At 34.8% G+C, this 27,190-nt stretch overlaps 1 protein-coding gene across 1 annotated transcript in view; it reads left to right on the top strand.

Annotated features, from left to right (window-relative positions):
• ghra (growth hormone receptor a) overlaps positions 1-27,190 on the top strand; it is a 77,589-nt gene that overhangs the window by 22,855 nt on the left and 27,544 nt on the right. The window contains exon 2 of the mRNA NM_001083578.1: positions 5,857-5,966. Coding sequence (NP_001077047.1) covers positions 5,873-5,966 — 94 coding nt within the window. The 5' untranslated portion in view covers positions 5,857-5,872. The remainder of the gene's footprint in view (positions 1-5,856; positions 5,967-27,190) is intronic.

The following is a 27,190-nucleotide window of genomic DNA, read 5'->3' as shown; positions in this document are numbered from 1 at the left end:
TTCCCCCACAGTCCAAAGACATTGACTATAACAGGGATCACCAAACTTGTTCCTGGAGGGCCGGTGTCCTGCAGATTTTGGCTCCAACCCTAATCAAACACACCTGAACAAGCTAATCAAGGTCTTACTAGGTATACTTTAAACACTCAGGCAGGTGTGTTCAGGCAAGTTGGAGCTAAACCCTGGAGGGACATCGGCACTCCAGGACTGAGATTGGTGACCCCTGCACTATAAGGTGAATTGGGTAAGCTAAATTGTCTGTAGTTTATGGGTTTGTGTGTGTGTGTGTGTGTGTGTGTATGTGTGTGTGTGTGTAGTTTATGGGTTTGTGTGTGTGTGTGTGTGTGTGTGTGTGTGTGTGTGTGTGTGTGTGTGTGTGTGTGTGTGTGTGTGTGTGTGTGTGTGTGTGAATGAGTGTATGGGTGTTTCCCAGTACTGGGATGCAGCTGGAAGAGCATCTGCTGCATAAAGAATATTCTGGAATAGTTGGCGGTTCATTCCGCTGTGGTGACGTCTGAAATGGAGACTAAGCCTAAGAAAAATGAATGAATGAATATTTGAATAAAAATCATAACCATATAGCTGTCTGTTTTTTTATTTTTTATCAGACTTAGGGATGTCCTCAGCTGATCTCAAAAATTGGAATCAGGCCCAATCAATGCATATTTGAACTGATAGGTATTGGCTGTATGAAGCCTGTTCTTTTATTTTATGTCAGCTGTTAAGCAGGTGTTGCAAGCAGAGAGTGCAATTTGTGCTAGGAAAAAATCCAAGAACAGTAAACTAGCTTAGGTTAAGTTTATCAATGATTGATCTTATCAATGTGTTTAATATGTGTTAGCATGTCTATTAACAATGTATTAGCATGTTTGTGACATTTTAGTCTTTTTTAAATATGCTAAAATCATTATAGCAATGAGTTAAAACATACAGGCAATGTATTAAAGCATGAGATAAAACTGCGAGCAATGTAAATATATAAGCAGAGTTAAAGGATTTGATCACGCTAGTAACATGTAAGCAGCATGTTATTATTGTACCAATAAACATGGTAATAATGGTCTTGCAATTAGCAGCATGTTATTAATGCTAAAAATGTTTACATCATTCCAAAACGGCTGCATACATGTTGGGAAGAAGCTGGCACATGCTACTAATGTTCTAAGTAATTGATAATGTTCAAACAGCTTGTGTTTCTGCAAAAACAACAAGCTAGATGTACGTTATACCACTGTTTACACTATTACTTGCCACAAAACAAAACAATTAGACACAAAACAATGATCTGACTAGCTTTAATTATACTAAAGTTTGTAGACCACACACCTGAATGCAGCCTACACTAATCCTACCTATTATTATTATTATTATTATTATTATTATTATTATTATTATTATTATTATTATACTGTTTATTATTATTATTATTATTATTATTATTATTATTATTATTATTATTATTAAAGGGATCGTTCTCACATTGTTCCAATCCCTTGAGACCTTTGTTTATCGTCGGAGCACTCACATTCACACTGGGCTTCAGCGTCAATGCTTGACAAAGGGCGTGTCTGAAGTTGGGGCTGCATGATCGTCCTAGCAGTGTCAGCCAATGAAATAAGTCAGCAATCAGCTATTTCTGAGCTGGTATAGCGATCTGATTGGTTGACGCTTCCGTAGACGCTTGAAAAGTTGAGCAAGTCCCAACTTCTGCTGCGAGCAACGCCTCTGAAGCGGCGCCGACAGATCCACAATGCAGTTCGGCAACGCCTGACGTCAACCATTCAAAGTGAATGAGAAGCGTTGACGCTGATGCCGTGTGAATGGGGTGTTAGTGTGTTTCACACGTCACCTCGGGTTTATTATCAGGTTTAATTATTGGGTTAATGTTGGAGCTTGTTGGCTCGAATCAGCATGTAGAATCTGTGTCGGTCATTGGCTAAAGAGAGCGCTCTGACTGGTTAATCAATCAATCACATATCAATATTTTTTTAGATCCTTCCTTTATTAAACGGCCGACAAATTCCCCTGTTGTAGGGTAGATGATTGCATTAATAAACGTTCGCTTATTATTTTTTTACTCATCTTCTGTCATGATCAGTCCCACACACACCCACACTCTGCAAGTGTTTGAAGGGAAAGGCTTATTCATGTTTAAACCGGAACCAGCACTTCATATTTGATATTGTTTCATGTAGACTTTGATTTTCATTTTCAAAACCCCATAATAGGGACTCTTTAGCAGCAATAATGTTACTCAAAAGTATCCGATTGAGACTCCTTAGCTAATTTCACACATATCTGATTATTACCTGCAATTTTCCGGAAAGCTCTGTATGTGTAAACAGGCCAATTGGTAAATTAGTTCCAACAATTTTCTGGAAAGAGAAGTTGTAACATTACCGGTAATTTGCCGGAATGCTATTCTTTGTGAACGCAGAAAGAGCGCATTCTCGTTTAGAAAGTGCTGACATGAGACGTCTACTCCAGCCAGTCAAAACATTCAGACGCATTCACATCTGCGCCGTTTACGAAAATAAAAACCTTTGAATAATTTTCCAGACACATTTAGCTGCAAGATGTTAGTCAGATAACAACTATGTGTTGCTTCTTAATGCCAATTTTTTTTTTTTAAATGTTTAAAATTTTATTGATAAAATGCTTTTGATAAACTGCTGTTTGTTTACCTTCAAGCTCTGCTTCGGTTGCTTGACGAGTGTGCACATGAAGGTGCTGTTAAGTGCCAGCACAAAAACATGTAATGTACATCTCGACATGCGAAAGTGTTCCTCCATATGTTTTCATCAAAGTTGTTCACATGACTTGTCCATCTACAGATTTTGTAATGTAGTCAAATGTATAAACATTTATCTGTGGTTAGCGCTTCTGCCTTTGCATGTCTCTGGGACAAAGCAGCTGCATGAATGATAAAGTTTTAAATAAAAGTGAAACCATCAACAAAAGCCTGACCATTTCTATGTTTACAAATATAAGCGCAACCATTTAAAGGTATTTTTGTTTTGTGATGTCAGAATTTACCTGTATTTTGGAATAGATGTGCGAATTGTCTTTTCTGGAAAAATTCTGGAACGTCCAGAATTTACTAGTGAAGTTGTGCTGGAAATTTACCGGATATTTACCTGTTTCACTTTGTGAAAGAGGCTTTTATGACGCTGTGTTTTATTAGGGGAACCAAAATCTCTTTCAGGAGATACTTGTTGTCTACATAAATCTTTATGTTTAGATATACTGTTAAGATTAGACTCATCAGTCCTAGTACACCACTGACCTCTCTATGATTTGTGGTGGTAACCAAATAAATATAGTGTATTTATTTTTAGGCCGGCTGGATACAACCTGTTCAGACTACTTACAGGCGACAGTAATTTCTCACTATGTCACAATCTCATCACCATTTCAGACAAACCATTATCTGTTTCATGCAATAATATTGTTACGACGCCCAAAAATGGCTAATAGATTTGACAGGATCAACTGTGCCCAAAATGTAAATCATGAAGCGCCCCAACATACAGTATCTCATAATGAATGATGGCAGCTTGTCAACGGTATTTCTGTAGCTCTAATACAAGTCAAAGGCAGTTTAAATTCTTTATGCCTCGTTCCATGCGGGATGATGTTTCATCAGGACCTTTGACTGAGATTGCGTGAGAGTTTGACATTTTGAAAGGCTTTCTGTTTGGCCTTGCTTATTTTTTATAATGGAGTGTTATAGTTTAACACAGTTAATGTTGAATATTAGCTTGCGAATCTTCCTCCGCACTGTCTTCAGCTTGAAGACCCCTGGTCAGCCGTAGATAATGACAAGCCCACATACTGTTTGGCTGGAAGTGCTGAGCTCTGCAGAGGTTGCGTCTGCTTGTTAATTGTGTGGTGTCCTCGTGTAGGGTTTCACACAGACCAGCCAAGAATTAACGGAGAGAGCAGAAGAGGCTAGACATGTGCCGATATTCAATAATACAGTATTTTGAGATGATGAATGTGCATGATGTTGTCATTGAGGGTGCTACACATCACAGTGAATAATCATTAGTATTTAAGCATTTTATAATATTCAGATCATTCGATTTATCATTGAACAAACTACTTGAAAACTTAATACTGTAGGCTATACAGATCATTTTGAAAATGCTGTTTTAGTCTAAAAAACATTTAGTCTTGAAAACATTTGTAAACATGTTTTAATCTGTGGTGTTAATTCTCCATTTAATATTTAATAACTCAATAAAATAAAATGTTGAAAGTGTTTTGTTTAATAGAGCTAATAACTTAAAGTTTAAATGCATTTTTTTTTAAATTTTTTCAACATTAACATAACTTCTGTGTCATAGGTTGCTATTAATGAACATCTACTATTGAGGCCTTATGCCAAATTCAAATGGGGCATCAGCATCAAAGTTATTTACTTTGAATGGTTGACATCAAGAATTGCCAAATTGAAATGTGGATTCGTCTCGCTGCAGAAGTTAGGAATTTTTCACCTTTTCAAGTGACACTTGAAGCATCATTCAGTCAGATCGCTTTATGCAAATACTTTAGCTCAGACAGTACCAAATGCTGTCAAATTTCTAGACAAGGCTCATTCTGAAAACGTACCTCTATACACATTTCTGGAGAGCGCCAAATACGTCCCAGGAGCTACGGTGCGAATCCATCAGAGGCTGCTGTGTACGCTAGCGCCATTTCTTTGCTGTTCTCGTGTAAATCCACTAGAAGCCACTGTTGACTGACTGACTGACCGATATACTGACAGACCCTCTTCCTTCCCTAAACCTAATTAATAGTATTTTCAAAAGCACTTATTGACACGCCCGCCCACTTCCTTAAACCCAACTGGCAAATTTAAAAAGCAATTCAGAAAAAGAAAATCCCTCGCCTAATTTTTGCCATGCATTACTATATTCTACCCAGTCATTTAATGGTTTATTCGATTTTTTTTGAATTCCGTTTTTGTCTTACCTCCTTTCTGGAACCGTTCTTCACCAGACTTGAACCTCATAATTGTGGTTTCAAGTTCACCGAAGTACATGGCAAGCTAACTAGACAAGCTGGTAACAGCGTGAATGCCATTCATACTGAGGTAAGCGGTTAACTGGAACGCGCGTAAAGGAGAGGCTGCACATCCCCCTGTGGCGTTTGTTTTTAAAATGAAATGCAGCCATATGTCCATCTGACTACATATTTTGTGATCTCCAGTAACATATAAAGGGCTACGTTTTCTACGTTGCAAATTTTATTGGCTGACACTGCTATGATGATCGCTTCAGACACTTTCTCTATTAAGAGTTGATGCCGAAGCCCATGTGAATGTACTTATATTTTTAAAAGAACAATCCACTTTTTTTGGACATTTGAAAAAAAATTTCAAGTCCCCAAAAGTTAAACAAATGAGTTTTATAATCTTTTTACTTTTAGCTTAGCTTATCATAAATCATTGAATGAGATTAGACTATTAGCATGTTAGTTAACGTTAGCACTGTTAGTGTTAAGAGTTTTGATAATTTTCCTATTTAAAGCAGGCGCAAAAATATTATGCAGCACCTCAATATGGTCAAACTTCCATCTATATAATAACCTAGAAAATGCATTTTTCAAAAAGCAACACAAAAATGTAGTTTTAGTATTCATTTTAAAGTAACAAAGCTTATGTTAATGTTGCAATAAAACCATATAGATATATAATGAAACACACACACACAAACTGAGAGAGTCAATGCATGAAGGAATATGGAAATGAATTGTGAAGGAGGATGAAGGCTGACTGTGGATTTCAGCTCAGTATTGGTCATCCAGGAGCACGGCTGATAATGATTTTCTTGTCTTTTCTTCACTGTACAGGGAGATCGCAGAAGCCATGGCCCACTCGCTCTCTCTCAGACTGCTTTATCTGGGCTTGATGTGTGGAAAAGGACTGGTGTTCGCACAAGGATCTGAGCTGTTTTCTCAAGGTACTCACTGCATTTACAGCAACACATAACATTGGTTATTTCACATCGCTAGTGTCGTGAGATCTGTCAGTCTGTTCAAGGTGAAGTGACATTCACAAAGACTGAGTTTTGTTGTGTTTGGGTAAATATGCATGAGATTGGTGTCATTGCTTACTGCAGCATTTATGAAAAAACTGCTTTGTAATGTTCTTATGATGTATTTAAATTTTTATTTGTTGTAAATTAGTCATTTAAAATGTAATTAACAATTTGTAAGTAATTCAGTAAATAAATACAAAGACTTAATTGTTTTGATATTTAGTAATGTAACAGATATTTTTAATATAGCTTTATCAAGTATTTTACAAATATAAATCATAATGCGTATTTTATTGAATAAATTCAAATTAAATGAATATTCAGTGAATTATGAATTGTTTAAAATTTTGTAGTGTTTGTATTAGGGTTGGGTCAATACAGGATCCCATCGTCCATATATGCATATGCGAACGACTGAGCTCCAGGCATTCAGCGGGTACTTTGATCACAAAACCCCAGAGAGAAAGACCATGCGGGTCAGGTAGTTGAAATTGTAGGCTACAAATAATTAGTTCATTATGAATTAATACCAAATTCAGAACTACTAATAATAGTAATATTAAAGTGTTTATATGATTTGTTTACAGTACAGTTTGTAAAGTAACATTAGTCTTTTAGTAGATATATTATATAAAAGACTTGCTTTGTTTACCAAATAAGTGAATCTAATTGGATTTACATTTTAAAAATGTATTATATTTATTTCATATATTACGTTTTTAGTTATGATACTCCTAAAATCATTCCACATTCGCAGATTTTTTTACAAATTTATATTCAATTTATAAAATTTTTATTCAATCGCAAGATATATTTTTATTCACACAAACATATACTGTGCATACATGTACATGTGCATCATCAAGGATTTACCACGAGTTTATGATAATCGTGAAAACCAAACTTCATTATCATTAAAATTAAAATTTTAAATTGTAATTCGGTCTGTCAGAAAATTGACCACTGGTTGTGTGTGTAAACAAACTTTTCATTTGAATGTGATTTAGTCATGATAAATTATTATAGCAGAGACGGAGAGACAAACAAAATGCCTTAATAAATATTCTACCATTATATATTTTAAAATTGATAATGCATGCACTTATTTTGCATTATAATCATTATAAATATTAAAATATGTATATACAGATAATAATAATACATTCAAAATGATAGATATTAATATGCATCTTAATAAATATTATAAAAAATGTTTGTTTTAAATATTTTTATTATATTTTGTCTTTTTTTTATATATCTATTTATGTTTGTTATATTTGTATCAAAAACACATTGTACATGTAAATTCACCAAGGTGCTTTTATCAATCACTGAATTAAACTGTAGATGTCTGTGCCAGGTCATTATTGGAAAATCATTGGGCCTGTGTCAAGATTATTCACCTTTGAGCACACAGAACATTTTACTTTGGTCTAGTCAAACAATCCTTCAATAAATAGGTTTTGTTTGAAAGTAAACACATGGACCGTGGTCATCCAAAGTCCAGGGACAGGATACAGTGGCGCTGTGGGATGATCAAGCGGCTGGAATCATCACTGCACGTAGCTTAAAGAGACACTCATGTATTTTACATTTGAGAAACAAGATTTTACTGGCGAAGTGATCGACTCGGGTTAATGATCCAGTAGTTAGAGATTAGTCAGAACAGTCATTATATTGTGAAAGTTTTTTTTCTTGGATTTATGTTTGATTTTTATTCTGTTTTAATGTTTATAAAGTTTTGTTTAGCTACACCGAACAAAAAAACTATTGTCTTATAACCTTTATATGGAAATGGTAATTGGAAAGTCTATGGTACAATCTCTTTCCAAGTCCACCTGGTCTTATAAGAAATCAAAGATCTGACAGATTTTTGATTAATTAATTATTTATTTTTATTTAGTTAAATAATTTACTTACTGTAATATTTATTTACTTATTTAACCAGGATAGTCCCATTAAGATACAATATCTCTTTTATCAAGGAGTCCTGGTCAAGACAGTCAGCATAGGACAGAGTTACAGAAAAATATACATCACAATACATAGACACACACAAAACTAATATAAACCATAATCAATTATTCAAACATGCACTGTTTGAAATAGACAGACATAAAATACTTTTTGTTTTAGAAAAGACTTTCCTAGGGTCCAAGTTTCATTTTTTACTGTAATTGCTTATTAATAAGATTTTGGCTGTTTATTAGTTCATTAAAAAGAATAAATTCTGCATGACCTTATTTCTACACTCCTGCTGTTTATTAATGGGCAGCAAATTTGAAGCAAATGTCAAAAATAATGTTTTGTCAATAGTAAGTAACAGACCTTAAAATAAAGTGACTAAGATTGAAAAGCTAACTTTACATGAAGGTACAGCCTTAAACCTTTATCACTTTACCAAGTTTTTTGCTCAGGGCTAAAGGGAAGGTTGAAATATGTGAGCTTAGTACACTGTTAGCACATATTTATCTGTTTTAACATGTTTTAGTGCACTGTAAGGTTGTTATTAACCATTTTAATACATTGCTGACACAATTTAACAGAATGCTAACATATTTAACACACTGCTTGTAAGGTTGCGCATTATATTGACATGATTGAAATATCACAGTTGTGCATGTTACGATATAGAAATTGTAAATGTGATTTAACACAGGCAGCTTGAGTGCTTGTCATTAGCATACCCTCTTCAAGACTTTAAGTAGATCAGGTAATGTAGTTACAGTACAAGTCAACATGCATCTCTGAAACCAAGCAGAGTGCACAGAGTGGTTTTCTTGTTCAAGAATCTTTAACAAACAAGGAAAGAAGCCATGTTAAGAAAACAGTAAGACAGCAATGATGTAGCACAACTCTTTTTCATGTGGTTTTGTTTATCTGATTATTCTTGACTCTCTCTTGATCTGATTGTTGTTTTCAGGTTATTCAAATCAATAAAAGTAGTGGAGCAAAGTGGTGGTGGTGTTATCTTGCTAATAAAATTAATTTAAATAGTTGTTTTATGCTATAGTAAAACATGGCTATTGACTTTCCAAAATTGTAGTGATGCTTGCATCCTGAAATAATATGAAACCTATGTTGATTGTGTTGTTTAAATTTTATTTAATAGTTTTGTATCGCATATCAAACAGTGGGTTATTTACCATATGCATATCACATTTTTCTTTAGCATCACCAGACCAGTATTTTTACTGCATCTTTTAACACATTTCGAAAGACAGAGCTAGTGCAAACTGAGGCATTTGTCGTTACCATATATACTGTGTTGTATACTGTCATTTGTTATTGGGAAGAAAATGACTGATTGTTTTGCTAGACTCTTATTTTGTTTTATTCAGAGCTCAGTTTTCCCAATAACTAGTATGTAAGTCAGATTTAAAATGTGATCTTAATTAACAGTTAAAGAAGTTCTGTTTTATGCACAAATGCCCTATATTATCTATTTATTTTTATTTTTTTTCACATCTGAAAATATTTCAAGTGGTATCAGAACTTTTGTCTCAAATCAACACTGAAGTGTTTCATTTTAGAATAAATCAATTGGTTATTGTATAAATTAGAGATGCCCAAACTAGAGGTCAAGGGCCAAAGTTGGCCCTTTGTATGCTTTGATTTGACCCGCCAGAGGGAAAATGATTGGGAAGGCTTGGGGAATCCCAACATTTTATTCATTTTGATTTTAATGTAATCACTTGTATGTTTGTTTTATTTTGAGCTACGAAGAAACAAACTGGACTTAAATGTTTCAATTAAATGTTGTAAAAGATTCAGATTTTTTTTTAAATGTACATACTGTCATTTATCGAATTGGACACAAAGCAAAAGACATCAATGTGCAAATCAAGGCAACAGCAGGTTCAGCATAACTAGTGTATTCAGGATGAACTCCATTGTTTGGATTTAAAAAATTTTTTTTTAAGGTTTTATTGTAATAAGTTGATTAATATAATACACATTTTCCAAAAATTAGAACGCATTAGTAAATACAGTTGAAGTATTTTTTTTCTATTTATTTACAAATTTTATTTAAAAAAAAATGTAAAAATTACCCTTGTCAACCTTAATGTTATACCATTTGCTATATTTACTTTCAGTCCACAGCTCTCAATCAAGCTTGGATTTTGGCCTTCATAAGAAAAATTTTGGCCACCCCTGATATAAATAAATGAATGTTTTGAATGAATCGTTTGAATATATGATTCAATGAAACACTCATTTAGATGGCCACTTGCTGCCGCCTACTCGTAGCTTTAAAGTCAAGTTTATTTATTCATGACCAGGCCCAAACCAGCCAAGAAACGATTCAGCTAAAAACATAAATCAACAAACTATTGCTTGATAACCCTAACAAATTTTCCAAAATAAATATTAGATGTATAATTTCTTTTGGTCAATATTGTACACCTCTAATGTCAGTGAAATGTTTTATGCTGTGTTTTCCAGAGCCTGTTCTGTTCTGTGTATCTGGGCGTTGATTGTTGAAGTGATGCAACCTTTCAAACATGTCTTTGCTCAAAACAAATCAAGAAGACAGAAATCTGGACATATGATTGTATGAATGGTCCATCTGTCCATTTTCAGCATTTCTGACCTGATGAAGGGCTTTTCAGAGGTGCAGTGAGGACAGGCTTTGGGCTGATGGAGAACAGCAGTAATGCTCTTAAGTTATGGCTTCGGACAGGGGCCATATTTGTGAAGGTTATTATTATTATTTTTTTTTTTTGTGAGCGGGTTATGGCAGGCATGAGTCTTGAGCATTGGCTGGATTTTCAAAGACATGTTGATATGTAGGAGAGAGCAAAATTGGCATAGTTTCAGATCTGCACTGTCAAAGTCGTGTGTATGCTAATATGTCTCTAAAAAATCAAATGTATGTCTGGAACAGCTCACTCGACTCGCTGTGTGCCAAACAGAGGGCTGGCTTAGATCGAACTGTAATGGGATTAGGCTGATAATATCGACTGTTAACAACATGGCAATTTATTGTGCTTGAAAAATTAGATGACTGCTGATAGAGTTGATATGTCCCAGTAATTGTATCATGTAAGGATGCTTCAATGCTCAATATAACATTGAACCATTTGTTATAACCTCCATGGTTCAATATCCATATGAAAATTGAGGGTTTTTTTGTTTTTGCATAAAAAAAAAAAAAAAAAAAATATATATATATATATATATATATATATATATATATATATATATATATATATATATATATATATATATATATATATATATATATATACATACACACACACACACACACACACACACACACACGAATATATATGCTCTCTGAAATGGCTTTGTGCAGGAAATGCATGACCATGCACTGAAACACGGCTTCCCGTGAGTTAATGTCCGAAACAAGGGATTCTTTGAAGTGAAAATGAAAATGATGTGAGCTGCATGTTAGAGGGTTAGCGCACGTGGTCAAGAATCCCAGAACTTGCATGATTTCCTAATGGAAGTCAAAGGTTAAAAAAACAGAATAAGGATATTTAGTAAATAGTGAATCAATTTTCATTTCTATGTGAACTATTCCTTTAAAGGGCACCCATGATGAAAATCATCTTTTTTAAGCTGTTTAGACAGAACTGTGTGTAGGTATAGTGTGTCCACAGTCTTATTGGAGTGATATAAAGACAATAAGTCTCTTTTTAAATTTCCTGACATTAAAATAGGATCTAAATCCCTCCCATTTTGAGGCCCATCGCAATGTGATGTAGGAGTGTGGTTTCCCTGCCCACCAAATTTGATTTAACAGCTGCGTATTAACATGTCTCCATAGTAACGCGTATAATCATATCAATAAGACAGGACGTGCACAAAGTAACCGGGATTAAAAGATCCGTTGAGCTCTATGTGATCATTAATCATCATCAAATGTGGCCAAGAATGAGTTTTACAAGTTTAACACATTTTTAAAACCATCTTTATCACCACAGCCGCGTGTCAGTACAATTATAAAAGAAGACGATTCAATCCTGGTTTGTGGACATTAAATCAGGTTTGTTTTGTACATTAACATAACATGTCTATACAGCAGTGGATAATGATGTGTATCCGGTCACGTTTGGCATGCAAAAACAGTGCAAAGTTAAACGTGTGTAACTCTGTAATGATATTGTTTGTGACTTATCGTTCTCATCGACTCATTAACTACACAACAAATACATCAAATAATCATTGCTAAAGGTCTTACTGTAGTATTTCTTACAAATTTTACGTGAAATCTGCTTCTTTCATGTCTGTCACTGCACTGTTTATTTGATGCAGCCGAGGTGGAAATTGAGGCACACTCTGTTAGGCATGTGAGAACAATGGACGAGGAGAACTAGCATTAAAGGCACAAGCAACAAAAACAGCTACATTGTGTTCAGAGCAGAAAATTTCATTATTCTGAATGGTATTATAAATAATCTGTTTTGAGCTGAAACTTTATAGACTTTAATCTTGAACGGGGTAAATACATCAGACACACAGAAGTTATTTCACCATGTACTATTTTTATAACTTTATTGTTTTTTCAATGTTTATACACATTGACTTTCAAATTTGGTCCAACTTTCAGAGATGCTGTTTATGTTCACACAGCTACATTACACATCAACTAAAGTTTAAAATATGATATCATAGTGGACCACCCCTTTAATGAGTTATATGTGTGTTTTGAGAATAACCAATCAGAGTCTCATCTCCCATTCCCTTTAAGAGTCAGTTGCATCGCACCATAGCACATTTGTTATTTACATGGCAGACATTGTAAGTGGAAAAACTGAATGCTTTACTAGAGAGAAAACAGTTCAACAGAGCATCTACAGCGCGAGAATGAGATGAGCCTTCTCATTCATTACTTTCATTTTCACTCTCGTGGATAAGAAAATGTTTTGTACGACATCTATTAGCCTCTACATAATTAATTTTGTTTGTTAAGTGCAGAGACTTGTTTCAAAACTATTTCTAAATTTAGTTCTAGTTTCCAGCAAACTAATAAATGAACAACAATAACGAAGTGTGGTCAAAAAACTGAGTTATATCCTAATACACATGCTGTGCCCCATATGAGCTAAAACAGGTGGGCAAACCTAAGCTTGTATATCCATATAATAAATAATACTGCTACTACTAATGACATTATAAGCAAATTTTCATGAATAAACTGAAAAAGCCCCCCCGAGATGAAGGCATGGAGGCAGTGGTTTTCATAAATATGTAGTGTAGCGAGGCAGAGGGAAAACACATACACAGTCATGTTTAGTTACAAACAAGTCCCCGGAGAGTGCTTTATTTACAAAGTGAAAGGGGTGAAATACGGTGCTCTTCTTGGTAAAGGTGCTCTGGTGCTCCGGGGAGAAGGTGAAGGATAGTGAGAATTCGGGTGTTGGATTGTCACGAGCTGGAGTCCGCTGTGGGAGAGACAGAGAGACACAAGCGTTAGCGCAGGGAGTCATCTGAGAATGAAGCTCGTCTTCTTCCTGTGTGGGGTTGGCTTTTATGCCTCTCTGGCTGATGAGGTCCAGCTGTGAGCGATCCGGTGCTGATGAGGTGCCAGCTGGGGTTAATATGGGACCAGGGCGTCGTGGCATCAGTAGGCTCGCTACATTAGGCTAGAAAAAAATACTTTTTATAATATTTTAATCCTTTAATTCTTTTTATTTGTAAAGATATTTGTGTATTGCTGTACACCCTGTGTGTATAAAGCAATGTTTAAGCGAGGCGCACAACTAACGCGCTCTGCACTGGACTTTAGACCTCCTCTAAGCTGGTCTTTTGAACAGACTATTATAATTTCTTAAAATAGCAACACGCCAGGAATGCGCCATATCACACCTCCTTTTTTAGAACAGAACTTCTATGGGTGCGCATATGAGTGCAAATGCATTTGCTGTTTAAACAGTGTGCTGCAAAACGTCAAAATGACTCCTGCATCAAGCTGAAACTAGCAAACAACAATTGTGTCGTGCCTTGCACCGCATTCCGCCGGGTGTACGATAGGGCCCTTTGTCTGTCTTTTTCAGGTTGATTCTGATTTTCAGCAGATGTTTTGTTACATCCCTCATTAGAGTTTCATACAGGATCAGCTTTCTGTATTCAGTTTAATTTTTTTTTTCATGCTAGTAAACTGACAAACGGAGCTATATTTTGATCTGTAGTAGTATTATTAGTTATCTCAAAATCAGAAATGCCTAGCACTGCAATAAGGGGATCAGTTTTTACATATTCTTGTAAATGCTGGAAAAACCTTACCATTTACTTCATCCTTTTTCTAATAATGCTGTTTGTCAGTAATAATATCAAAGAACCACAAAACCCATCCAGATTTTACAACAGGAGCATGATGGTAAACCTCTAAGCAACAGCCTGATGAATGACCATTGTGTCCTTGACTGAGGCTAGCTCGGCTTCAAGGGGATTGACGTCTAAATAAGTAAATGAACAAACAAACAAAAGTGCCGAAGACTTCAGAGCACTCCATGTGTACACAGGAAGCATTCACCAGCAAAAGTAGATCCTTGGAAATCTGGAAGTGTTTGTTCCTCAACTAACAATATGTTGACTGCTGCAAGCCACTGTACCACTGAAACCATGTTTTCTGCACAACATGCTGTTTTATGTTTATGGGTCTAGTAATTAGGTTGCCGTGGTGATTCCTTAAAGTGGTTGTTCACCCAGAAATGGCAACTTGCGGTTTATTTACATCCTTCTCAGAAATCCAATGTGTTTTTTTTTTTCCTTCAGAAGAACAGTAAAGAAAAATTTAGCAGGGTTCCCAGAGCTCATGGAATTTCCAGTCTATTCCAGACATTGAAAGAAAAAGAGATTGTTTTAATTGCATAAGCTGTGGAAGATATTTTTGCATATTTTGTATAGTAGTGTATATTTTTGTTTGTCCTTTGTTTTGTACTTCCCATTTATCAAAAAATCAAGTTCAGAAACAAGAAATGTATCACATTGTTTCACATGTTTTGCCTATTTTTACAGTTAGGCTGTTTTTCATCCACATTTCTTCTTATTGCAGCCTAAAATTAAAATTACACAACATTTTTTTGCGGCAAACTTTCTGCAGTCTTGTGTTGTTTTGCTGTGAAAATATACAGATATAAAATGTACTTTTTTGACCTTTGGTCTGTGTAATTTTAAAAAGGGGAACATTAAGAGAAACAAGTAAAAGAGAGTGTTACCTCATAGCCATATGCAGTAACACACTACCAATGTCTATTTAAGGAATTATTTTTTAACGTGTTCTGTAGTTGTTGGCCATACATACTAAATGATCAAAATAAACAAAACTGTATAAATCTCTCCAACAATAGCAGTAGACATTAACATTTTAGTTAAAAAAAATTAATGATTGACACAATGAATGAATGTATATTATAAATATAATGAATATTTATTCATATAATATACATATTGCAGTGCTTCCCACAGGTTTGAAATATACTTGCAGTGGTAGCCGGATTGAAACACATCCTTTACCTACGGCACAGAAATGGTTAATAATGTGACACACAAAATAATGTGATTTTGAACAATACTTGTATCTTTTAAAATGTTATACCCAATTTCTTTTCAATGGTTTAAAGTTTTTAAAAAGGCTGTTGAAATAAAAAATAAATCCACTATTTCTCCTATTTTTATGCTATTTAAGAGCCATCTGCACACAGCTGCACAGCTGCAAAAAACAAGAATGTCTCTAAAATGGATATTAATTATAATTAGAAAAAACGTGAAGATTAAAATAAGGCAAATGAGTTGATTGACTATTTCTAATGGTGTAAAAATATTTTGCAGCCAAATTAGATGTCATTTCCTCCTCTCAGAGTATACGATACTTTTTTTAATCATTCAGATTAAAGAATCTATTATTTATGTTTTTTTACATTCTCAGTTTTATGGCTGTGTACTGTGAAGACAAGTAAAAAGTAGTCTTTAATAAAAGAGTAATGTAAACGCAACTTTAGAAAGTAAAAACAAAGGTTGACTCCTCGACACATTTTTAAGCCTCAAAAAGTTGTGTCTGTGGAAGTGTTGACAGTTATCTCGCACACATAATGAGCAGTATGAAATGGGGCGAGAGAAAATGTTTCTTTGGTTAATCGAACATGGATGTTTGGTTATCTTGGGGGGATACAAAAAAAAAAAAAACTGTCATTGAATATTCTTGGACTGCCATTAATATACCTGGGCAGCCAGCACAACTAAGGTCTGTGTGGGGAGCACTGCATAATAGGTAAATAATGCAAAACATGCTGGATAAGTTGGCGGTTCATCCCGCTGTGGCATCCCCAAATTAATAAAGGGACTAAGCCGAAGGGAATTTATGAATGAACATTACACTTTGGTCCACAGCCACTTAATGGTTAATAAACATAATTATATGCATTTTATGTCTCACCAAGGATCACATTTTCACCTAAACTTTTTCTTTTATGCTCCACTAAAGAAAAAAAAAAAAACGGTCTGCTAAATATCAGATGGCCTTGGGTTGAATGAATTAACAGCATGTTCATTTGTGTTTGAGAACTGTCCCTTTAATTTCCTTGTGTTGCGTCTGCAGTGACATTAACTCAGCACAGAGGCCGCTGTGAGCACAGAGCAACATAAGACTCAGGCGGAGCCGCTTTCGGCCTGTAGTTTATTTACATTAAAAAAGGCCTCTCGCTTTCTCACACCAGGAGAACAGTAGAGCAGCAAAGTCTGCCGTTATGTAAGACACCAGTTATGGCTCTTTATGTTTGTTTATTTATTTATTTTTTTGCTTTGAGTCCAGTTGGCAAATGGAGAGCAAGACCACAGGGCCGTTCACATAAAACCTTTTCCACAAGGAGCGTGTGGTCATAAACAATTCCTCTTCATCTCGAGGGAGGCTTATTTAAACCTTCTGTGGTACTCCACTGCAGATTCAGCACACTGGTTTGCTGAAGTATGAGAGAAAAATGCCAAATATTTGTTTGATAGATTTTGAGGGATAGCACTGGAACGTTTTATCTGTGGCAATTTAACAAGAGGTTATTTGAGAAAAATTTTAGCAGTATATGATTATGATAATGATTTTGTACTGTTTGATTTTATTTTAGTGTCATTGAGATTTTGCTGCTGTTTTTGTTTATATCAATTTGTATTGTTGCATTTTTTTATTTTACTTTTTACATTTTAAAAATGTTTGTTGATTTAGCTAACTTTAATAATAATAATAATAATATTAATAATAATTATTATAATAACATAATTATTCATAATAACATAGATAACATTAATTTTCTTTTCAGCTTAGTCTGTTTATTAATCCAGGGTCGCCACAGCTGTATAAACCACCAACTTATCCAGCACGTTTTTACGCAGCAGATGCTCTTCCAGCCGCAACCCATCTCTGGGAAACATCTAAACACACTCACACTATATTATTTTATCAAAAAATACCTTAGTAAAAATGTTATTATTTTATATAATTTTAGTTAACTATAAAGTCAGCTGTTCCCAGTCCTGGTCCTCGCAGGCCCCTGCTATGTATATTGTATTTTTATCTTATCACTATAACTTCAAGTTAGCCGATTTCCCATGTGCAAGGGGGTAGAAAGCAGTGAACACTATGCAGGGAACATGTTGATTTGAACAGTTTCTTCTCTGAGCTCTCTTTTAACGAGCTGGTTATCCAAATTAGGTGTGTTAAGCAAAATAAGCAGAGCGGTGGGTCACGAGGACCAGGTCTGAGAACTGCTGGTTTAAAAAAAGCTGCGGTCACACTAGAATTTGAGCATGATGCTTCAAAAAGGGATGGGATTAAACAAGATGATGCGACACTGATAAAACAAACAATTTTGACATATTTCAAATTATTTCACAATTCACAAATTCAAATTTTCCAGGCTCGAACTTCAGAATGCATCGACATGTGAAACTTTTAAAAACATTTCCTGTCTTGTGTATTTGCATGCGTAAGAGTTGAAGTCTAGGGGGCGGAAAGGGCAGCGTGACTGAGGCTTAACAAAGTTATGAAATTGCCAATAAAGATTGTTAGATTAGTAGATTAACTCAATTAAAGACCTTGTTATTGTAGTGTTAGGGAGGATTATGCTCATTATCGCAGATCCACTTGACATAAATCTGCTGTAATTCAGCCTGGTCGTCTAGATTTATTTTCATTGAACATCAAAGTGGGTTTCTGCTAATGATGGATTTACAGGGCAGTTGAAGGCCGGCACTTCTTCATGGCTCTTTGCAGTGTTTTGAAAATAATCATTTGTATGTTAGCAAATGGCATATGCACTTGCATACCGATATCTGACATTGATGCCTTTGCCTGATGCGGATTATATTCTCCATTATTTTCACATGATATAATTTGAGTACTTTCTCTAAATACTTTCAGGCCACTGGAGTTAAGTGAACATTTGCAAGGTATTGAGTTTCCTGTGCCTCATTCTGTACACTGTGTGTGTTTGTTTCTCTGCAGTTATTTTTATCACCAGTTTACATTCGGCTTTTAGTGTCTGCTGCCTACAGCCTTGTTGTTTATCTAGTTTCACTCTGTTTTGCACCGACCACAGAAAAAATCAGCCTTGAATAAATCTATTGTTGAATAAGATATATAAATATGCAGAATGTTTTATAGAGTTATAATATTCAATATTTAGTTTTATATGTTATGCCCCCTGTGTGTGTGTGCACGTTTGTGTGTGTGTGTGTGTGTGTGTGTGTGTGTGTGTGTGTGTGTGTGTGTGTGTGTGTGTGTGTGTGTGTGTGTGTGTGTGTGTGTGTGTGTGCACGTTTGTGTGTGTGCACGTGTGTGTGTGTGTGTGTGTGTGCACGTTTGTGTGTGTGTGTGTGTGTGTGTGTGTGTGTGTGTGTGTGTACAGTGTTCAGCATATAGGAGTACACCCCTCCCAAATCTTTTATTTAAATGAATATTTTCTATACATTAGATTAGTCAGTACTGAAGCCTAACTGCTACTACTGGAGCTAATCTAATAAAATCTAACAAACTTGCGCTAATGGTTTAAAAATAAGTAGCCCAAATTTGTTAAAGAAAAATATAAAATAAAAATCCAAAAAGCAAGAGAAAAAAAATGTATATAAAATGTTGTTGAAATTTTGTAGTTTGTAATTTAAATAAAGTTGTTTTTGCAATATTTCGCATGCATTTAAATGTATTGTCTTTCTATTTCTAAAGATGTTCAGTGACTAAAATCTTATTTTAATAAATAAATATGTTTAATAAATTTGTTTTGTTTAAATGCACTAAAATACAATACCTATATTAACTGTGAAATTGACAAAAAAATCTTCAGATTTTTCAGAATGGGCTATACTAAATTATGCTGAGAACTGTGTAATATAAATGTATAAAAGCTGCATTTATATTATTTTTAATATTTGTTTTATAACACTTTTGTTGCACTGATACATATGTACCAGACCGCACACTGTGATGAAGCCAATTATGATATGGGGATGGTTAGGAGGCCATGAGAGGCCATTAGGCAAATTTAGCGAGGATGCCGGGATAATGCTCTATGGTTATGTATTCCTGTATGTGCAATTTTTGTTACGTCAGGCATTTCATTTTGTGTTTAATCTTGTTTTGTATTTGTCAAATATTTACTTTGATTTAACATGCCTAAAAATTCAAATAAATACTTAGAAATGATAAGTAACATTGAAATGAGCAAAATTTTGAAGTAGGATATTTTCTGGTAAAACATTATATAGTTCTACAATTGTTATATTTACTGAAATCATATTCACAGTTTACCTTTTGTAAATATTTACAGCTTCAGACTGATTGTAACTGACTCGCAATTAATTTAATTTTTTCCTTTTTCTCGACAACTAAAAGTTGTGTGCAATGAAATAAAAAAAATTTGTGAACTATTGTTTTATCGGGAGATTGTGTCTCTCGTTTCTCTCCCTTTTCTTCACAAGCACTGCTGTTCTTCCTACTTCCTCCCTTGAACTTAATGTTTTTAAAGGGCAAAGAGCAGCAGGTGGTGCACGTGCTGGACTGTCACTGAGTATTTTTATGTACTGGTCTGTTAGAGCGATGACAGTTTGACCCAGCAGTGACACGCATTCTTGTGCTCAGCACAGCACTGGAAACACCTCCTGAAATTGAGTTTTCAATCCATCAAGTGTTATCCTCATATACAGTTGTTTTTCGATACTTGAGGGTATAAAATGAATGTCTGATTGCTGTTTTATGCAACTTTGCTTCAGCAAAAGATTAAAGGTGCTGTATGTGTTTTTTTTGTTTTTTTTTTTAAGCAAAAAAAAAAAAACATAATATGTTTGCATATCTTTAAGAATCATGCTAAGTAAACATTCTTGTTTATCTGAAAAAAAAATGCTAAAGTCAGATATTCTGCTTTGAAAATGTCCGTTACGTGCTGGAACATCTGTCTTTGTTTTTGTCCCTTTAACCTGCCCAATGCCAGTTTTGCCAATTATAATTCAGCACCCAGGGTTGCCTTACTGGAAAACAGTGTATTTCATTTATTCAGTCATGAAGGCTTTAAAAGTGTGCGTCTGCAACCGAAATGTGACCTCCGGTGGACAGTAGCTGACTCTGAAATGAAATGCATAGAGTTCCATTTGATGTTTTTATTAATTAGCAAAACAATATTAATATTACAAACGTAAACAATAGGTGAGCAGGTTACATTGTAACGCTGTGTCCTAACAACATGCTTTGTGATGCGATTTGCAGTGATAAAAAATGTGGCTGTTTGCACCAGATGAAATACGACAGAAATTTAAATACAGCCATTCAGAAGCACAGACTAGTGCTCCAGCAAAATAACACGATTTATAATCTAATTAATACATCTTAAACCTATTTAACATCATTAAATGTATTTGCTGAATCACTGATATGTGTAGTTTACACTCAGTAAACAATAAATATGTATAATGGCATTCAAACTCACATTGTTGGCATTTAGCACTGAATAAAGCACATGGGGTGTACCTGAGGTGATCATTGTCAGTTTATCCTATTGTTCTGCTGCAAGAAACAGAAGCGTTTTCTACAATATTTATTTTAGGTGTTGGTTGGTCCTTTTCACATGAAAAATATTTCTTCTATTGCGTGCCGTTGCTTTTATCAACATTGCTTTTCATCAACAGGAGACACACTCCTGTTGATGTTGTCAATCTGGCAACCTTTGCTTGTGCGTTTTGAACCAGGAGTGCAATGCCTAGTTTAACCACTGGGTGTCAAACTTACATACTGCATTTAAAAATAATAATAATAATCTGCCAATGTGACCTTTTCTTCTCAGAGTTGTTGGCTTTTAAACTTTATGGTTACAAAACAAAAATTGTAATTTGAGATTTGACAGCTGGACTATTAATTTGCAGTTGCAAAAATAAAGTTAAAATTCTAAGAACAAACTCAAAATGGCAAGTTGGCAATACTGAGTAACAAAAGTCAGTTTGAAATGATTTGCATTATATAATGCAATTCATTTCAATAATTCTGACTTATTATTTCAATAATTCCTTATAATTCTGACTTTATATCTTGCAGTTATACAATAAATGAATAATGAGAAAAAAAGTCAGAATTATAAGGTGCAAGAAATGGCAATACTGAGGAAAAAATCAATCAGTATAACTTAAAACAAGTAAACTTCCTACTAACTTAAAACACTTGAGGTCGCCTTGAAAATTATGCTGTGATTTGCCAATAATTTGTGTGTGCTTGTAGTATATAAATCTGCCATAAACAGGAAATTTGAGTATTAAGTGTGTTTCTTTTATCTCAATAGTCACCACAGATGAGCATGAGGAATGCATTTTCAAGACACACATTCTGCTGGCAGAGCATTACAGTTTATTATAATTTTTATCATTTTTATTATGATTGACACTTGTGTGTTTGTAGCGCTGAAATGGTCACCCCAGATGACCCTGCTGGAATAGATCTTGCAGAGAGACTTTTTTTCTCTTGGGACTTTAATCAAGCATAATTTTAGAAAAGCACTACATTTGCATAGTTAGCGAGAGAAAGTTTGGCCTCTTCACATTTTATCTAAAATCATGACTAACTTATACTTTTGACGATAACATAGTACTGGACATTTTTGTTGTCGTGTTGGGGTGTTTTTAAGGTTAAGAATAATAGCCATTTATTTGGAACTGTTTACTGCCGAATTTGCTGCTTTGATTGATTATTTTAATTGTGTTTTGCAGTAAATATTGAACCACTTCAGATGTGGTTACGCCGTTGGGTCAAAGGCTTTTCTGATATCTGCTCATTAGTTGGTGTGTGTGTGTGTGTGTGTGTGTGTGTGTGTGTGTGTGTGAGAGAGAGAGAGAGAGAGAGAGAGAGAGATTGGTAATTAGTTTTGAGGGACAGAGAATGTGCAAATTGCATAATCACTGCTGTCATATTTTGTGCTCATTACTTGGCTTGTTTATTAGCCAAGTTGACCCATGTTGTTAAGGTCAAAGAAATGAGGCAGTTTTTTATGAAAACAACAGCTATAGGGGAAAACATAATTTGTTTTTACTTGACCAATTGCCTATCTCAATTTTTTTTTTAAAAATTGAATATTTAAAACAAAAGGTTTAAAGGGGCAGTTCACCCAAAAGTGAAAATTTGCTGTTAATTTACTGACCCTGCAGGCCATCTAAGATTTAGGTCACATTTTTTTATTTAGTAGAACATTGAAGATAATTTTAAGCTGAAACTGTGGTCCCTGGAGATTCATTAGTCAATGACTAGCAGCACTCTGTGAGTCAAAAAACAAACAGGCTAAACAAAATGAATGCCTTTGGCTCTTGGCAATACATTAAGTTGTGAAACAAGTAAACTGTGCAGCAACTTTATTTACAAAATTATTACAGTTGATCCACAGCCTCAAGAGAACTAAGTCTTAAGTCAGTTCACAATTAAGACATGGGAATTAAGGTATAAGGCAAAGATTTTGCCTGTACTTGCTTTTTTTTGTCTCCTCATAAGTCATTGACACATACAGTCACACTGGTGTGATTATATCAGTGAGTGTGTCAAATGATCAGCTGCTAAATTCAAATCTGCTTTCCTGCTGGCTGGCATTGTGGGACAGAATATTTAAGAATGACTCTCGTCATAAATCTCAATTTATCTGTGTTTTCAAACAAATAATATTTATTTTAGGGTTCAGACATTTAAGTACAAAAAATATGTACTAGCAAAACGTAAAATACACACTGTCCATGGTGACAGTAATAATAATTACTTTAAAATCTAATCAGATAATGTGCTTTATTCACATCAGATACACTGTTTAGGTAACTAGAATATTTACTCTATTCTCCCTCCAGTAAAACAGCCACTCACTTTCATGTATCTCAGGAGGATTTGATGAATTAACATGTTGTAGACATGTCTGATCTCTCCTGCAGCGTAGAATAAACATAGCGGTGTCCATCAACCATCATAGATGAAATAATACAACACAGGCACATTGAGATGGAGCTTAGATCAGGCCCAATAAATTAAACCCGACCCCATCCATGCCTGTGCACCTCATGTCCAAGCCCGACCCGTTTGGACACATTAACTGTAATTATGAGCCAGAGCCTGATTTAAACCAGACTATTTTTGAATACGTGGGCCATTATAACAGAGGTTCTCAACTACAGTTCTTAGTTGTTTGAACTACAAAAAATTATTTAGATTTATTTTAAAGAATAAAGTAACAAGGATGAAGCATGTAAACTGCATTGTTTGTTTATTCAGAATGGATCGTAACAAAGAAACGCACTGAAGGCTGACTATCATTCTTTCTTCCTTGGCTAGCCTGCTTAATGTGTCTGTTCATCATGGAAGTTTATTCTGCTATCACCATTTTCCCACCATTTTTCGGGGTCCATGTTAGCAGTTTAGAGCTTTCATACTGCAATCAGAAGCAGTGGGTCAATGCGGAGCATGAGTGGAGCTAAAGCAGCAGAGCCATGATCATTTCGATGCTGGGTTTATTTTTGCTGCTGCTCACACTCAATTAAAGTGACAATGTATTGATAATGACCAAAACCACATTGAATGACGGTAGGAAGTAGCAATTTCATCCAATAAATACATCGATAAGATCTACTGATTTTTTTCTGCCCTGTTTTTGCTCTACATCTGTGCTGCACAGGCATAATGCTTCACTTCTGCTTGCGCGTGCAGTGTAAATGTGTGCCAGTGGAGGAGATTCTGTCACAGGAGGTAGAGCGTTGCTGCACATGACATGCATTGCGAATTGTGCAACTTTGTAGACCCACACATGTGTTGCTTAAACTGGCTTTGCTAAAATATTTGTATCATATTTCTAATTATGACATAGATTTCCACCCAATTAGGCTAATTAATTAATTAAATAATAAAAAAAATTAAAAATTAAAAGCACAAATGCTTGATCATGGCCCTACCCGAAGATAGCGGCGAAAATATTGGCCTGACCCTGACCCTGCCCACTGGTCAAGTCAGTTGAAGTCCGCACTCGAGCAAAGAATCTAAACTCTTCATTGAGAAAATGTGTATCCCTGGGCACATATTTCCAATAAACCTTGGTTGAAATAATATGATCATGATCAAGCTATTTAAACAATCAAGCTATTTAAACAACAAAATACATTTTCTTAAGCATTTTTACAATCAGAATATCAGATATATTGCAATAACATTAGGATGTTTGTCAACATGTGCATAAAAGTGAAAAAAGAAACAAAATATTTATGTATAATTGGGGCTGTGGTGTGTTAGTGATAAACTTGATGTCTCCATGGAAACTTCAAACGGATGTCTTGTTAATTATGGTCACATTAAAGAAGCACACAGGGGGGTCACTAGGAATATTTTAAACTCACCTGCATTACATGAATCACCAAGGATGACAATTTCATCTGAAAGTTTTCTTTTAATACTCGACTGATGAAAAAGGTCACCTACGTCCTAAAGGACATGACGGGAAGTTAATTAACAACAAACATTCATTTTGGGGTGGACTGTCACTTTAAGCTTGAAATGCAACAGCTTTCTGTGTGCTGTTATTATTAGGCTTCCAGTGCAAAGAAGCAGTTAATGGGATTTTTAAGCTTCATTTATGTGTTTGCCAAATGAGTGCAGACAAATCATGACCTCTGGATTTACGTTAAGCCATTTCTGTTTGTTTATTTGTTATTGAGTTATTGGTCAGAATGCTTTTTCCGAACCAATTACTGACGAATAAATGAAACCACAATAAGCTATCTGTGGACGATGCAGGGATGATTATCATAATGTTCTGATTTTCCGTGAAAAGGCATGAAAACTCTTGTCTGTTAATGAACACATCCTTATGCTAATGGAACATAATGTTCTTCTCCTGTTTTCCTCACAAAAGCTGTTTTCCTTTTTTATTTCCTCAATTTACTCCTCACCCTGAACATACACATTACTACAATCAGTGTTATTTGCTCTTTTTAAGGGGCTGTGGGCAAGAAATTCTAGACAAAATATCACATTTTTAACAGCATTATATAAGTTATAAGGACATCATCTGGTAAAATTATTGTTACTTTTATATTTATATTATATAATATTATTATTTATTCATTCTTTTTTTTTTTTTTTTGGCTTAGTCCCTTTATTAATCCAGGGTCACCACACCGGAATGAACCGCCAACTTATCCAGCCCATGTTTTACGCAGCGGATGGCCTTCCAGCTGCAAACCGTCTCTGGGAAACATCCATGAATACTCATTGACACTAAGGACAATTTAGCCTACTTAATTCACCTGCACCGCGTGTCTTTGGACTTGGGAAGGGAAAACAGGGAGAACATGCAAACTCTACACAAATGTCAACTGACCCAGCCGAGGCTCGAACTAGCGACCTTTTTGCTGTGAGGCGACAGCACTACCTACTGCACCACAGCGTCGCCCTATAATATTATTAAACAAGTATAATTTGATTATTTTATATATAAGTTATATAAATAGTAATATCTGTCAATAACCTGGGTTATTTCCGGTAAACTGTATGCCATTGCACAATCGGCACGTTTAAGGTCTGTTTTCTTTAAAAATCAGCGATCTCCACTGGCTCAGTGATATCCAAAATAAAGTGGCTCTCTGATTGCACAAGAAGCACTGCATTACATTACATTTTTCCCTTCCATGTCTTTAAAATATGATCATTTATTTTACCCCGCGAGTAAAAGGCTTTTTGTCTCGTTTTACGCTTGAGCAACTAAATGAATGCCCAAGTCTATTTAACTGGTTGTATTTTAATTACATTACAAGATCAATGCTGCAAAAGGAACCATATAAAATTGAAAAAAGTCACATTAACCGCTCACTGGAAATTTATCAGTATGGGAAGAAACACTAGCTCATATATCCTATTGCTGCCACACTTGTTTGCAATCAAGAAAATCACTTAAATAGCCTGACAAGTGAAGTAGAGACCAAAGGATCAAAATATCCTCAAAAGCTAGACATCATGTTGATGAATTTAAATAAACAAACAAACAAACAAACAAACAAACAAATAAATAAATAAATAAACAATTCATTTAACTGCTAATGAGAAAAATAATAGAGATCTACCAGACTGGAAAAGGTTATAAAGCCTAAAAACGAACCACAGTGAGAGCCATTATCTACAAATGGCAAAAACACAGAACATGTACATGTGAATATGTACAGTTGAAGTCGAAGTTGAATTATTTGCCCCCCAAATGATGTTTAACAGAGCAAGGAAATTTTCCTAGTATGTAAGTATATATTTTTTCTTCTGGAGAAAGTCTCATTTGTTTTATTTTGGCTAGAATAAAAGCAGTTTTTAATAAAAAAAAATTAAGGTCAACATCATTAGCCTCTTTAAGCTATATTTTATTTTCTATAGTCTACAGAACAAACCATCGTTATAGAATAACTTGCCTAATTAGCATAACCTGCCTCGTTAACCAAGTTAAGCCTTTAAATGTCACTTTAAGCTGTATAGAAGTGTCTTGAAAAATATCTAGTCAAATATTTACTTTCATCTTGGCAAATATAAATTAGTTATTAGAAATAAGTTATTAAAACTATTATGTTTAGAAATTTGTTGAAAAAATCTACTTTCCATTAAACAGAAATTAGGGGAAAAAACAGGGGGGCTAATAATTCAGTGGGGTAATAAT

This window comes from Danio rerio, chromosome 8 (genome assembly GCF_052040795.2).
Source record: "Danio rerio strain M-AB ecotype USA chromosome 8, GRCz13ab, whole genome shotgun sequence".
NCBI lineage: Eukaryota > Metazoa > Chordata > Actinopteri > Cypriniformes > Danionidae > Danio > Danio rerio.
This window is presented reverse-complemented; position numbering and strand designations above follow the sequence as displayed.